This window comes from Oncorhynchus tshawytscha, linkage group LG19 (genome assembly GCF_018296145.1).
Source record: "Oncorhynchus tshawytscha isolate Ot180627B linkage group LG19, Otsh_v2.0, whole genome shotgun sequence".
Lineage (NCBI taxonomy): Eukaryota > Metazoa > Chordata > Actinopteri > Salmoniformes > Salmonidae > Oncorhynchus > Oncorhynchus tshawytscha.
In genome coordinates, this window is record NC_056447.1 from 33,693,633 (window position 1) to 33,709,448 (window position 15,816).

Sequence of the window (15,816 nt, forward strand, 5' to 3'; positions counted from 1 at the left end):
TCCTCAGTAAAAGGCACCTGACGGCCCGCTTGGAGTTTGTCAAAAGGCACCTAAAGACTCTCAGACCATTAGAAACAAGATTCTCTGACCTGAATGCCAAGCATCACATCTGGAGGAAGCCTGGCACCATCCCTACGGTGAAGCGTGGTGGTAGCATCATGCTGTGGGGATGTTTTTCAGTGGCAGGGACTGGGAGAGTAGTCAATTTGATCAATTTTAGAATAAAATTGTAACGAACAATGTGGAAAAAGTCAAGGGGTGTGAATACTTTCCGAATGCACTGAATGGGGAGTGGTCAGCAATCCTAAAGTCCTTCCACAGACTTTCAATGGGATTCAAGGCTGGTCTTTGGCTGAGCCACTCAAGGACTTTCACATTCTTGTTTTGAAGCCATTCCAGCCTTGCTTTGGCTGTATGCTTGGGGTGATTTGCCTGGTTGGAACGTAAATCTTTGCCCCAGTCTGTCATTTGCACTCAGAAGCAGGTTCTCATCATGGATTGGCCTGTATTTGGCTCCATTAATTGTTCCCTCACCAATCTCCCAGTCCCTGCCGCTAAAAAGTATCCCCACAGCATGATGCTGCTACCACCATGCTTCACGGTAGGGATGGTGTTAAATGGGTGATGAGCTGTGCCTGGTTTTCTCCAGACAATGCTTTGCATTCAGGCCAACGAGTTACAATTTTTTCCCATCAGACCACAGAATATTTTGCCTTATGATCTGTCTTTCACGTGCCTTTTTGCAAACTCCAGGCGTGCTGTCGTGTGCCCTTTTCTTAGGAGTGGCTTCCGTCTGGCCACTGTCCCATAAAGCCCAGAATGGTGAAGTGCTGTAGACTGTTGTCCTTCTGGCAGGTTCTCCCATCTCAGCCAAGGAACTCTGAAGTTCTGTCAGTGGTCATTGGTCACATCCCTAACCAAGGTCCTTCTTGCCCGGTTGCTCAGTTTGGTGGAAACATTCAACACTCTAGAAATAGATTTATACCCTTCCCAATATATATGCCTCATCACAATTTTATCTTGGAGGTCTAAGGACAGTTTCTTGGACGTCATGGTATAGTTTCCGCTCTGACATGCACTGTCAACTGTGGCATCTTAAATAGACAGGTGTTTTTTTCTAAATCATGTCCAAATAATTGATTTGGCCATAGGTGGACTCCAATCAAATTGAAGTGACATCTCAAGGATTATCAAAGGAAATTGAATGGACCTGAGCAAAATGTTTCACTGTCATAGCAAAAAGGGTGTGAATACTGATGGAATATTTCAGTATTTTATATATATTTTAAACTGTCACTATGGGTGGGTGTGGGGTATTGTGTGTAGATGGGTGAGAGGAAAAAAAAAACCCATTTATTCCATTTTGAATTCAGACTAACACAAAAGTGGAATAAGTCGATGGGTATGAATACTTTCTGAAGGCACTAGCTATGTGTGTGAAACAGTTAATCACATGTAAGACATTTGACTCGTGGTAGTATATTCTGTTCGTAACTCCACTCACTAGTAACATTATAGTCTGTTTGTTGGTCTTGACTGCATGGTATCTAGCTAGCACTCACATGGCTAATGTTAGTGCCGGCATGAGGGAAGCCCTACAGTATGACGTTTTTCTAAGTAGTAATAACGCTTGAGAGCAGGCAATGTTGTAAAGGAATCTTCATGTACTTTTCTTAAATGTATACTGAACAAAAATATAAACGCAACATGCAACAAATTAAAAGATTTGACTGAGTTACGGTTCATATAAGGAAATCAGTCAATTTAAATCAAATCATGAGGCCCTAGTCTATGAATTTCACGTGACTGGGTATACAGATATTCATCTGTTGGTCAAAGATACGTTAAGAAAGGCGTGGATCAGAAATCCTGTCAGTATCTGGTGTGACCACCATTTGCCTTATGCAGTGTGACACATCTCCTTGGCATAAAGTTGATCAGGCTGTTGATTGGCCTGTGGAATGGTGTCCCACTCCTCTTCAATGGCTGTGCAAAGTTGCTGGATATTGGCGGGAACTGGAACATGCTGTCGTATACGTCGATCCAGCGCATCCCAAGCAGCCTCAATGGGTGACATGTCTGGTGAGTATGCAGGCCATGGAAGGACTGGGACATTTTCAGCTTCCAGGAATTGTGTACAGATCCTTGTGACATATGGTGGCGGATGAATGGCAAGACAATGGGCCCCAGGACCTTGTGATGATATTTCTGTGCATTTAAATTGCCATAGATAAAATGCAATTGTGTTCATTGCCCATACCATAAGCCCACCGCCACATGGTGCATTCTGGTCATGAAGTTGACATCAGAAAACCGCTTTCCCACACGTTAATATATATGTGGTCTGCAGTTGTGAGGCCGGACTGCCAAATTCTCTAAAACAACATTGGTGGCGGATTATGGTAGAGAAATTAACATTAAATGATCTGGCAACGGCTCTGTTGGACATTCCTGCAGTCAGCATGCCAATTGTACGCTCCCTCACAACTTGAGACATCTGTGGCATTGTGTGGTGACACAACTGCATGTTTTAGTGGATTTTATTTTCCCCCAACACAAGGTGCACCTGTGTAATGATCATGCTGTTTAATCAGCTTCTTGAAATGCCACCCATCAGGTTGATGGATTATCTTGACAAAGTAGAAATGCTCAATAACAGGGATATAGACAAATTTGTGCACACAATATGAGAGAAATATGCTTTTTGTGCGTATGGAAAATGTATATCTTTTATTTCAGCTCTTGAAACATGGGACCAACACTTTACATGGTGCATTTATATTTTTGTTCAGTAGTTTTTGTAATTGACTTACTTGGCTGTCACAATAGCAAATTATCATCTTAGATATGTTGCATAACTACTTCCAGTCTTTACCTGCCCTTGAACGGTCTAGGTATTTAGAAAAGTTGCTTATTGTTGGCTTGTCTATATGTCCTTTCTACTTGCCAGAGATCAGCTGGGGAGACAACCCTACCAAATGGCCCCAAGTAGCCCACGGCGAATCCCACCTACTTGGTGGAATCTCCAGTTTTGCATAAATATCCAATTGCAGAAGGATATTCTAGCTTTAATTTGGATGGATACAGCGCACTAGTCCTTACTACAAGCTAACTAGCAAGCTTTATGCAATATACATAGATAGTTAGATATAAACAAAAATGTATTGAGTAACCAGACCCCACAGCTTTCCATTTTCATTGCGACGTAATAGCCTGAAACCGTGAGGTTCGTCTAACCTGGTCCTTCTCCTTGGGCAGTTGATGAATCTTAATTTGGTGGTCCTTTTTCTCTGACTAAACAAAATGATACGCAATAGCTTTTCGGCATCTTAAAAGCAGGGCTTGCTAGTTAGTCTGTTGGTCCCTTTGGCTGAGAATCGTGATGTACATTCCATGCCACATTCTGTCTGTTCATGCAAACATTTTTACATTTAGAATGAAAATGTTTTTAGGTATAATGTAGTTAGTTGATTTAAGGCGACAAGTGCAGTACCAGTCAAGTTTGGACACCTACTCATTCAAGGGTTTTTCAAGAGTGTGCAAAGCTGTCATCAAGACAAAGGGTGGCTCAAATATAACATTTTGATTTTGTTTAACACTTGGTTACTACATGAGTAATATGTGTTATTTCATAGTTTTGATGTCGTCACTATTATTATACAATGTAGGAAATGGTACAAATAAAGAGAAACCCTTGAATGAGTAGGTGTGTCCAAACGTTTGACTGGTAGTGTATGTTACAAATAACCAAACAAGCATATCCACAGGCGGGCGAGGGTGCAACGTTGTTTTTAATACTGACTTGGACTATCTCTTCCTCTCTTGTTCCCTCTGTCTTTCTTTCCCTCTTTATCTTTCTGCACTCTGTGTTATCTAATGTTTTGATTTGCCTCAAGAAAAAATGGGGGTGGGGTTGGAGAAGTATGCTAACGCATTATCTCTCTTCCTTAGTTGGAACTGGAGTTGGAGTTGTGTGAGAAGGAGAGTGGGGAGCTGCAGGAATATGCCAATTCAGTGCTGCAGCAGATCGCTGACTACTGCCCTGACATCCTGGAGCAGGTGGTCAACGCGCTGGAGGAGTCCTGCTGACCGCTCACCTTTACAGACCACCTCATGACCCCGAATGAGCTTCAGGCAACCTTCCTCCCATTTATTCACACATGATCATGGCAGAGGGAAGACTGGGCGATTGTACTGCACCCCCACATGCCCAATTATCATTCCTGGGTATATTGACAAGCCTGAGGTCATGATGATGATGATGAACAGCCACAAAGTGGCCTAATGGTGGAGGGATGTAGCGGCCTGCCAGTCGTGGGTTGTGTTCAGTAGGGCACGTCATACCAAAACGTTTTGAAAGAGAAAACAGAGGTAGCACTTTCAAAATGTTTTCTCTGGATTCATCCCTACTGACACAACCATTGTTTTCTCTTTGAATCTAAACCAGTGTTTTTTCTGATTGGTGGAGTGTCGTGGAATAAAAATATTTAGGAACCAGTGATTTAAACCACATTTTTTTTGCTATTTTATTTCCTTTGATTGGCCTTCAGAATCTCCTATGTGAGTTACTGGACAACAAACCTTTTCCCTCAACTCCCCACCTAGATCTATTGCGAGAAACCCCTAGCTGAGTTTTGCTGACTAAATGTAAGGCTTTAGCTATGGCTGACGTACTGCGTGTTCTGTGAACGGCTCTTAAGACAGAGGGAAGAATCCTAACTTGAATTTCCACACACATTTCCCATTGACATCAATGTCTAATTTACGTGAAACTGAGGTACACTAGCTTCTCGAGTTAGGAGAGAGAGAGAGAGAGAGAGAGCAGTTGATTTGAATGGTTTTGCACACAGCACTCCCTTCTATATGAGGTATGCAATGTTAGTTTATTTTCAGTCATAGCCAGCATCCCAAATGATACCCAATTCTCCACATTGTATACTTATTTTGTCAAACGTAGTGCACTAAACAGAATAGGGTGTCATTTGGGATGCTACCATAGTGGCCTTTGAGCGTGCACAGGGATCAGTACTGGACCTAAATGAGGGACCTTTTTATTCCTCAGTTCTGTTGGTGCTACAGCATGGCATAAGACATCAATAAAGATCTAATCCACCAGTCACATGATCTCATCCAAAGTTTCTATAGATATGACTTTTAAAAACTATTATTGTTTCATTTTTTTTTATTGAATTACATTCCCTTAGATGTAATTGTTGCCCGTTCACTGCATCTGTCCAATGCTTCAAAGCTAACTATGGTTCTTAATGTAATGAGATTATAGGGAATCCTAGTTAAAAAGACATGACGGTCACTTCTCAGTGGGTTTGAACTTTTTAAAATCAGTTTGTAAATAACTCATCAAATACGTACAGTGACTATATAAAGGTAACCCAGTGGAAGATGTTGTGAATTCTGTTTAAAAAAGATATATATACAAGTGAGAAGCTAAAGCAGTGCAGTCCCGTGTGTCTCAATTTGTCTGCAGACAAGATGTATTTGACAGTACTGCCATAAGTCGCGAAGTCATGTTCTATAAATATATATACATATACAAAGTATGATGTTGACCATATGGATATATGCATTGAAATGTTTGCACAGAATCGTGAGGAGCAAGTCCCTTTGAACAAAGTTGTGGATTGTGTCCTCAGCTAAAACTGGAGAAATGTGTCAAATGTTTAATGTGTCAAATTAACTACAAACATTTTCAAACCGTGACTGTGTAGAGGGAGACTACTTTTTTGGCATTTATTTCTAAATGGTTCATTTTTTATATACACACTTTTGCCACATATGTAAACCTTTTACCCTTAGGTTCCAGGGTTTTGTTTTTTCATGTCTGAGATGTGAATGGGTGTTTGTGGGAATGACGCTCCCTAGACTGTGTTCCTCTTATGTTCTCTCACATAGTAGTCTGACCCTTTAGGACCGAGTATTCTCCAAACATGTTTGTCCTGTGGCCTGATTAGTGAGTTGTACTGTATAGAACAGACATCACTCTCTGCCAGTCTGGCATTTTGTAACTGCTATATACAGTGCATTCCTATACCAATCAGTCAATGTTTGAACAATAATAAAAACCTACAGATCAGCTTGCTCTCCAGGACCAGAGTTGGAGACTAGGTTACTGTTCAGGTTCTTTTATCCTGCCTCTTGTCTATAGGCCCTATGATGATACTAATTTTGAATCACATCCTGGCAATCCCAGAAGTAATGACTGACCTGACAAAATCACGAGGTCAAACCAAAGGGTTCCACTCCTCAGCTTTCACCTATCCAGGTCGTTAGAATATAGTTTGATTCTAGGAAGGAGGAACAGGGTCCTAGCCTGTGTATCCCTGCCTTTGCCTTAATGTCTGTGGACTCACCATTCTGTGATAACTTCATGTTTTTCATTTCGGAACAGTGCTTGCTGTTAAAGGGGCTACTACTACCAAAGTCATGGTTCACTTTTTTTTGCGTTTAAAGTTAATGTACTGCCTTCTGTGTTGATGAAAAAAAGTAAAACTATGTAAAAAGAAAAGATGAGTATTTGCATTTTGTATATGTATGTAAATAAATATATCCTATCAATCTTTGACTCTGGGGATTTGTTTACTGGAGCACCATGTGTATATTTATCAGCAGAATTAAGTAACATTTGTCTCTATTTTAATATCTGCCTCAATTGCTAAGAATGGTTTTCATTCTCTCAGACCCTGTCCTGCTGTTAATCCAGTAAGGAGATGAGGTCAAATGTGACTGACAAGCCCTCCCCTCAACTTCTGGATAGGTGTGTATAAGCAGTGACAGAAACTATAACGCCATGGTAGGTGGTAATCCACCATTTTACTTACATATGTATCAGGTTCAGATCAGCACACAAAGGGGATAGAAAGAGGGCCCGATTTTGTCAAACTGGTTGTGCAACCTCAAACCTATAGTCAATCTGGTCATAATTGTTTCTGGACCAGGCATATAATAGAGCAATAATGTTCTCAACACCCAGCACCTTCTGCCCTGGTTTTACAATAGGTAAACCACTTACTGGACGACAGAACTCAAATGAAAGAATTTCCCCCCAATAAACATTGTGCGTTTTTATTAATAAATATCACTATCGTATGAATATAAACATTTTAAATTAGCCTTAACACTCCAATATCTTTCCTTGGAGGCTTTACAGGAGAAAATATGTAGGTTATTGATATGTTGCATACAGAAATACATATTCTTGATAACCAAGGACAAGATAAAGGGTTTATTCAACCTATCGCTGAAGCATTAGATTGCTCAAAGATTTAAGTGTTATTTCCGATTGCGCCGACATTTGCAGCGTTTACCGTGAATGCAGTCTCCACTAACGTGGGAACAGTGCCTTCAAATTTCAATCATGCTGTAACAACTTCCACGATACAGATTGAATTGAGCCCAAAGTCTATTTCCACTCTCCATTCTAAAGTCCCCAGGAGGAAAAGGCAGTTTACCCCTGTCATATCCACACTGTTCATGTTGACAAGCTGGAGTAAGGCATATTACAATGTTTGATACAGTGGAACTCCTCAGGAATGGGAACTACCAATTAAAAAACAAAACACTTCAATTTGAAGTACAATGTTCTGGACTACAGCCATTCATAAAAATACCTTCATTAACATAAGCAAAATACTTCAGCTGAAGAAATCCCCTGCTCACACTTTCAAGCCAAGGCGTTAACGCCTTTGTGCAGTGTTAAGGACTGTGTTTGAACAGAGATGTTTTGCATGAGTCATGTCTATCATCAATACTGGTAAACAGTTAAAGGGAAAGTTTAAAAATGAGTTTGTTTTGCATGGAAAGATGCTGTGTAGTGTGGTTGTATCCCAGACAGTACAGTTTCTTGAATGGATGAGGTAGCTAGTCAAAACCTTATGTGATACAGGGACAGGATAGTTAACACTGAAATAAGAAAGCAATTTTACCAAAATAAGGGGTGGAATATTGCTGTGACAGTGAATGTTTAAAAAGGGTTTCCTTCTGCTAAAATTAAGTCACAGTATTGTAGCTATTAAAGATAATGTAATAGTCTACGAGCTGTTCCGCTCAGGTAATCTCTGTGGATGAAAAATATTACAGTGAAAACCCCACTTGGCAGTTCATCCCAGTTTGGCTTTCACCTAACTTTCTCACTCTCCGTCATCTGCCAGAGTCCCAGGTTTAAAACTTTAAGGCACGGGAGCTGCGTTATCCTCTCCAGGCCCCGCTTGGTGATTTTGGTACACCCATACAGGTCGATACCAGTGAGCTGCGTCAGGTGGTCAGCAATCAGCTCCAGCCCCTTGTCAGTGATGCGTACACACTGCCCAATGTTCAGTGTCTTGAGCTCGTGCATCTGGCGCACCATCCGGTTGATCCCGTCGTCACTGATGTGGCAGGAGCACAGGGACAGAGACTTGAGCTGGTACAACCCCTGGGCGATGTAGGCCAGGCTCTGGTCACCTATCTTGTCACAGAAGGAAACGTCCAGGCCAGAGAGCTGCAGAGACCCCATGGCCAGGTGCATGATGCCCATGTCACTGATGTTGTCACAGGACCGCAGGTTGAGGCTTGACAGGTGATTCATGTTCGACAAATGGATCATACCTGCGTCCGATATGCCTCCGCAGAAGCTGAGGTTGAGCACCTTGAGCTTGGCTAGTCCCTTGGAGACGTGTTTGAGGGACAGGTCTGTCAGTTTCTGGCAGTCCTGTAGTGTCATCTGCTCCAGTGAAAGGCAGCCTTCGGCAGCGCTTCGGGTCATCCCAGCCAGGTGACCGATGCCGACGTCTGACACATGCCTGCAGCTCCGCAAGTTAAGGCTCTTGAGTTTGTGCAAGCCCCAGGCGATGAGAAGAAGGCCTGTGTTGGTGATGTTACTGAGGCCTCCAAGTTCCAGCACCTCCAGGTTTTTGAGATACTGGGCAATCCTACCCAGGCTTGAGTCTGTGATTGGTTTGCAAAGGCTGAGGTTGAGGATTCGCAAGGACGGGATGTCTTGAACAAACGCATGTCCGAGGCCGTTGTCCGTGAGGTTAAAACAGCCACATAGGTTAAGGCTTTCGATGTTTGGCAGCCCCTGGATTACATAGCTTAGGCTTCGTCGCAAGCTTAGGATCTGGACCTTCCTAATGCCTCGGGTATGGAGGCTGGGGAACAGGGACGGGTTGGCCCTCCGCAGATGCAACTTCGCTTCCACCCCCCTCCACACAGACTTGTGATACGAAGCGTCCCTCCAGGCCGCACACACTTGGGCAACCCTACCTTTGTCCCTTACGTCCAAGTAACTGAAAATTATAGCTAAAATTTCCGGGAAGAGGCCAGATATGTGCGTTTCCATTTCAAACATGTTTGGAAAGGGAGAGGTTAGATAAAACTAACCAGGTATCCGCTTATTCGAGTAGGCTAGCTAACTGTTAGCTAGCTAAATTAGATAATGTTACTCAGGAAAATAACCTGTTCAAAGTCCAGCCATCTCTTCATAATGCATATCAAACAAGAAGTGTGGAGGTTGTGTTAAAATAGCTAGGTTATAATGATATTATTCTAATCAAATGAGATAGCTAGCTAGCTACGTCCTACAAAAACTTGGGATAGCTAACGTTAGTTAGCGTACTTAAAGGCGGAAAACAGTGACGGTCAGGCGACTCTACCCAATTTCAAGTCAGATGACCGCTGTCGTTCTTCAAACGGATCCAGTCGGTCGTTCATTTTCAAAACAAAAAGTAGAAATGTATTTATGAAAACCGCAGTATCTGTTTCTTCTGTGTCATCGATTAAAATACAACGTTTTTATTAGCATTTCGGTTCTGTTGTGGGATTCTTCCTGTGCTGCCTTTGTCTGACCAACCATTTCAAACTAGCTTGCTACGCAGAAACAGTCAGCAGCACTTCCTTGCTTTGGGGGGGTACAAAAACAATACACATAAACGATTGACATTAATACGAGAAAACGTAATAAAAGTAATAGGTCCAAATTAACAACATAAATATTAAAAAGTTAGACATGTTACACATAATCACTTTTCTCAGAAATTATAAAGGATTTTTTTGTGAACCACCCCTTTTAATTCTTGGTTTCGCCCAATTAGTAACAAGGGAGCTGTCCGCTGAAAGCGACTTGTGTTTTTTCTACTTGAACCACATTCTTTTAAATAAGTAATTTGTTATATAAATACACAATTTCATGAGTTTTAAAGTGAGTGCCCATACTCACGAATGGGCAGGAATGAACCATGTTGATAAATGTGACCTGGACCAGGGTACAACCCCGTTGCTTCATCAATAAAGACAAAGGCTAGTTATTATGCAATATTGTACAGCATCCCAAAGTTCACTTTTGGGATGTGGGATATTCGTTCTCACTCCTTGGTCGATTTTCACAACCTCTATTTGAATAACGTGTATACAGGCCTACAACAGCCAGAACATTTACTTCAAACCTCCTTCAAGTCACCTTCAGTGTCTGTCAGTAGGAAGTAGGGCCTGTATAACCAAACACAAACTCCTGATAGCATGAATGCTCTTCAAGGGTCATTGGAAACCAAATACTCCTTTTATCCTAATGGTCAGTTCACACCAGTGGTCAAACTCTGGTAAACACTCCATCTAAGGAGTAGGGGTGATGGTTTAGCATATGGTCCATAAGAAGAGTAAGAATATATTGAAATGCAATCAATCATCAAGGAACATTGTCTTGTGGGGGAAAGTGACAAAATGAGTGGTCCTTGGGAAAATGTGATGCAATTTTCATGAATCTATGTAAATGTGAATCTTGTGTGATGTGGGTTTTGTCCTATATTTTTATTTAATTTATTTTTATTTTTAATCCCAGCGCCCATCCCCGCAGGATGCCTTTTTTTCCCTTTAGGTAGGAGAGCATTGTAAATAAGAATTTGTTCTTAACTGACTTGCCTAGTTAAATAAAGGTTCAATAAAAAATGTAAAAAACGATTGATTATGAGATCCTATTAATGTCAAACTGTAGCATTAAGATTACTGCATAAATTGCTGCCAATAATCAATCAATGTTTTATTAATGCCAGGGATGGGCAACTTATTTGAAGACACCCCCCATTACATTTTTGTTGTTGTTGCAGAATTGCAGCAAACTTGCTTTAAAACTGCTACATTGTCTCTACACCACTTGGCAAAATGTATAGAATTGCACGAAATGAACTCTAAAACGTAGATTTTTTTGTGTGGCCTCAACCCCCATCAAAGTTGCCCATCCCTGATCTATGCCAAGGTACATTGAAGCTAATCTGGCTCATGGTGGCCCAAAGCTCTATTAAGAACCTTTATGTTGGTGTTTCCTTTATTTTGGCAGTTACCTGATAATGAGAGACAAGGGCTATTTCTTCACCTTTCCTTCTCACAATAAATTGCAGGCAAGGGTCCGACGGGAGGAACATTATATCTTCTCTGGCAATGCATTCTGAGAATTTAGTAAGCGAAAAGAGAGGTTGGTGAGGGAGGAAAGACAATACAGAAAGTTCCTATTTCAGTGTCCTCAACATCAAGTGTTGAACTACAATCTGTAGCATACTTTCCAATGATAGTATATATACATTAAACAGTATTACAGTGCCAAACATGCAGTAACGGTCATGCAAATGTATTATTAATCCACAATATTTACTATTACAGGTTGATCATTTGAGGTTGTGGGGCTCTTCCCTGCTGATCTCAGGTCAGTGTATGTATGTGAGAGAGAGCGTATATAACATACTATAATGATAAAATTATGGTTCAAACCTGTGTTCATGGGACTCTAAAAGCCAGGATTTGGATTGGCAATGGGCCCTATAGTGATGGAGAGGCTATGTTTTGGAACTGGAAGAGTGGGGAACCAAATGGGTATGGTAGAGAGAATTGTGTGGGGATGGACCAAGAAGGAAAGTGGAATGTTGTAGAATGTAGTCAGACATTTGACAGTGCTCTTTGCTACGATAGCGAGTCTAATTGGGAATGGGGATTTCACAAAACCACCAGCAAGACACACACACACACACACACACACACACACACACACACACACACACACACACACACACACACACACACACACACACACACACACACACACACACACACACACACACACACACACACACACACACACACACACACACACACACACAGTCTGCAGGAAGAAAACCAAGAAAAACAGTACGTGTACAATACATGCTCACATATCAAGATAACAATGACCACACATTCACATGACATTTTTCAAAACATTCTCCTGTCTGCGTGTTTGACGGGTGAACGTCTGCTCTCTGAGAAGTTCATTCTAGTCAAGAAGACCCAGATGTGAAGAGCTGCCCAGAGCAACTGCAGAAATCATCACAATGACCTGGTGAGTGTGAGGAACCAGTCTGAGAACCAGGACATCCATAAGATGGTGACAGGAGAGATGTTGATCAGCCTGTTCAGATACTCCTGGAGGTGGTCAGACCAAAGTAACTCCTCATTCAGGTACTGGAAGACAGAAGAGATCCTTGAACCTGATAATGCTGGGATGAATGAAAACTCAGAGACATGGGTGTGTGATTTTGTGATTTTCAACTTCCATTTGTCAGTCACTCAACATTGTTGGGACCATTAGAGAATTGAATTCATTCTCTCTCTTTATTTTGCACACAGATTGTGTTAGTGTGTATTATTGACTGATGATTAGAGTAAACATAGCATACCGTATGTGTATCTGATGGCATAAATGGTAGAACAAATGTCTCATACAACATTTGCCTGGTATTGACCCTCCTCTCTCTCTCTCTCCTATCTTTTCTGTCAGTACCTGTGTTAAGTAGGACGCAGCTAGCGAGAGTGGAGCTGACCCCTGACCTTCACTGATCCTGCCCTGGGCGCGGCCATCTTACAACAAGTGAGTCTCATCTCCTTTCATGAAGGGACTAGGTCCCTCAGAACGCACACATTATAGACTATGGCAAGAAGAGCTGGAGTGAACACTGGGAAGACTACTTGACGCTTCCGTACAGTGCCTTTGAAAAGTATTCAGACCCCTTGAATTTTTCCACATTTTGTAACATTACAGCATTATTCTAAAATGGATTAAATAAAACTATTTCTTAAGCAATCTACTCACAATACTCCATAATGACAAAGCAAAAAGAGGTGTTTAGAAAAGAACATCCAGCCAACTTGACACAACTGTGGGAAGCATTGGAATCCAACATGGGCCAGCATCCCTGTGGAATGCTTTTGACACCTTGTAGAGTCCATGTCCTGAAGAATTGAGACTGTTCTGAGGGCAAAAGGTGGGTGCAGCTCAATATTAGGAAGGTATACCTAATGTTTTGTATACTCAGCGTATATTCATGAAACCAATATTATTTCTGTGTCTCAGATAAAGGAACAACTGATGAGAAAGGGAATGTGGATGGAGAGATCTTCCACAAGAAGAATAGGGAATTTAGCATTAGGAAAAATGTATTTGTTTCTATTTATCCTTTATTTCCTTCCGTGGCCTCCTTCCCTCCCTCCTTCCGTGGCCTCCAACTGCTCTTAAACGCTAGTAAAACCAAATGCATGCTTTTCAACCGATCGCTGCCTGCACCCGCATGCCCGACTAGCATCACCACCCTGGATGGTTCCGACCTTGAATATGTGGACATCTATAAGTACCTAGGTGTCTGGCTAGACTGCAAACTCTCCTTCCAGACTCATATCAAACATCTCCAATCGAAAATCAAATCAAGAGTCGGCTTTCTATTCCGTAACAAAGCCTCCTTCACTCACGCCGCCAAGCTTACCCTAGTAAAACTGACTATCCTTCCGATCCTCGACTTCGGCGATGTCATCTACAAAATGGCTTCCAACACTCTACTCAGCAAACTGGATGCAGTCTATCACAGTGCCATCCGTTTTGTCACTAAAGCACCTTATACCACCCACCACTGCGACCTGTATGCTCTAGTCGGCTGGCCCTCATTACATATTCGTCGCCAGACCCACTGGCTCCAGGTCATCTACAAGTCCATGCTAGGTAAAGCTCCGCCTTATCTCAGTTCACTGGTCACGATGGCAACACCCATCCGTAGCACGCGCTCCAGCAGGTGTGTGTATCTCACTGATCATCCCTAAAGCCAACACCTCATTTGGCCGCCTTTCGTTCCAGTACTCTGCTGCCTGTGACTGGAACGAATTGCAAAATCGCTGAAGTTGGAGACTTTTATCTCCCTCACCAACTTCAAACATCAGCTATCTGAGCAGCTAACCGATCGCTGCTGCTGTACATAGTCTATTGGTAAATAGCCCACCCATTTTCACCTACCTCATCCCCATACTGTTTTTATTTATTTACTTGCTCTTTTGCACACCAATATCTCTACCTCACATCTGATCATTTATCACTCCAGTGTTAATCTGCAAAATTGTAATTATTCGCCTACCTCCTCATGCCTTTTGCACACATTGTATATAGACTCCCCCCCTTTGTTTTCTACTGTGTTATTGACTTGTTAATTGTTTATTCCATGTGTAACTCTGTGTTGTCTGCTCACACTGCTATGCTTTATCTTGGCCAGGTCGCAGTTGCAAATGAGAACTTGTTCTCAACTGGCCTACCTGGTTAAATAAAGGTGAAATAAATAAAAAAATAAAAAAAATTATTTACTTACACACAGAAAAAACAAATCACGTTGTTCCCTTACAGTAAGTTCAACATTACAGTGAATAACCAACCCTGAAACGAATGACCCTGCTTAAAGGATGGTGAAAATATAAAAAGGTTCAGACAAAAGAAATGAAAATACACAAAAAAAAGCTAAACATTACGACAGATTTTAGAATACAAACATGAACCTTCCTGATTTCAGATTGTGAAAAAAATATTCACTTTGGCTGCAGATTCCCTGATAATAGACAGATCATCAAAAGCTTTTATTCTGATCAAGTTCAGTAGTTTGTTTAGGACACTGAAAAATTATATATTTTGTGATCGTTATCTGTTTTTCTTAAGACTTGAATAAAGGGACATACTCTAAACAAAAGTGTATGTATGTATTTAAATATACCTGTATACAAAATGTAACAGTGAGGGAATATTTTAGAATGCAGATGAAAAGGGATAAAGTCCTGTCATGTTCTATAATGGTATGTACAGTACTCTCCAGGGTTGGGCTCATTCAGTTGAAGGCAATCAATTCGGGAAGTCAACAAAAATTAGGATAAAAAAACATTTATTTTCAATGACTTCTCAATAAAATGAAAAGTAAAATATCATTATTTAAAAAGTTTTAAAATGTCAATTTAAAATTCAAATCCCTTCCTGAATTGACTGCATTCAATTCAAATTGAGCCCAACCCTGGTACAGATTTTTTTGTGAGAGTGTTATTATTCCTATGTCAAATCAAATCAAATCAAATCAAATCAAATCAAATTTTATTTGTCACATACACATGGTTAGCAGATGTTAATGCGAGTGTAGTGAAATGCTTGTGCTTCTAGTTCCGACAATGCAGTAATAACGAACAAGTAATCTAACTAACAATTCCCAAAAAACTACTGTCTTATACACAGTGTAAGGGGATAAAGAATATGTACATAAGGATATATGAATGAGTGATGGTACAGAGCAGCATAGGCAAGATACAGTAGATGATATCGAGTACAGTATATACATATGAGATAAGTATGTAAACCAAGTGGCATAGTTAAAGTGGCTAGTGATACATGTATTACATAAGGATGCAGTCGATGATATAGAGTACAGTATCAACGTATGCATATGAGATGAATAATGTAGGGTAAGTAACATTATATAAGGTAGCATTGTTTAAAGTGGCTAGTGATAT

At 41.1% G+C, this 15,816-nt stretch overlaps 2 protein-coding genes across 3 annotated transcripts in view; one reads left to right on the top strand and one right to left on the bottom strand.

Moving 5' to 3' along the window:
* Positions 1 to 6,573, top strand: part of LOC112218986 (ELKS/Rab6-interacting/CAST family member 1-like) — a 36,436-nt gene extending 29,863 nt beyond the window's left edge. For both annotated transcript variants that reach the window (XM_042301613.1, XM_042301614.1), the window contains one exon: positions 3,952 to 6,573. In XM_042301613.1, the coding sequence (XP_042157547.1) occupies positions 3,952 to 4,089 (138 nt within the window). In that variant the 3' untranslated portion in view covers positions 4,090 to 6,573. The remainder of the gene's footprint in view (positions 1 to 3,951) is intronic.
* A 491-nt stretch (positions 6,574 to 7,064) lies between these two features.
* On the bottom strand, positions 7,065 to 9,869 carry LOC112218664 (F-box/LRR-repeat protein 14). The gene has a single exon (XM_024379664.1). The coding sequence runs from the start codon at positions 9,341 to 9,343 to the stop codon at positions 8,132 to 8,134; it is 1,212 nt and encodes a 403-aa protein (XP_024235432.1). The 5' UTR covers positions 9,344 to 9,869; the 3' UTR covers positions 7,065 to 8,131.
* Positions 9,870 to 15,816: the final 5,947 nt, after the last annotated feature.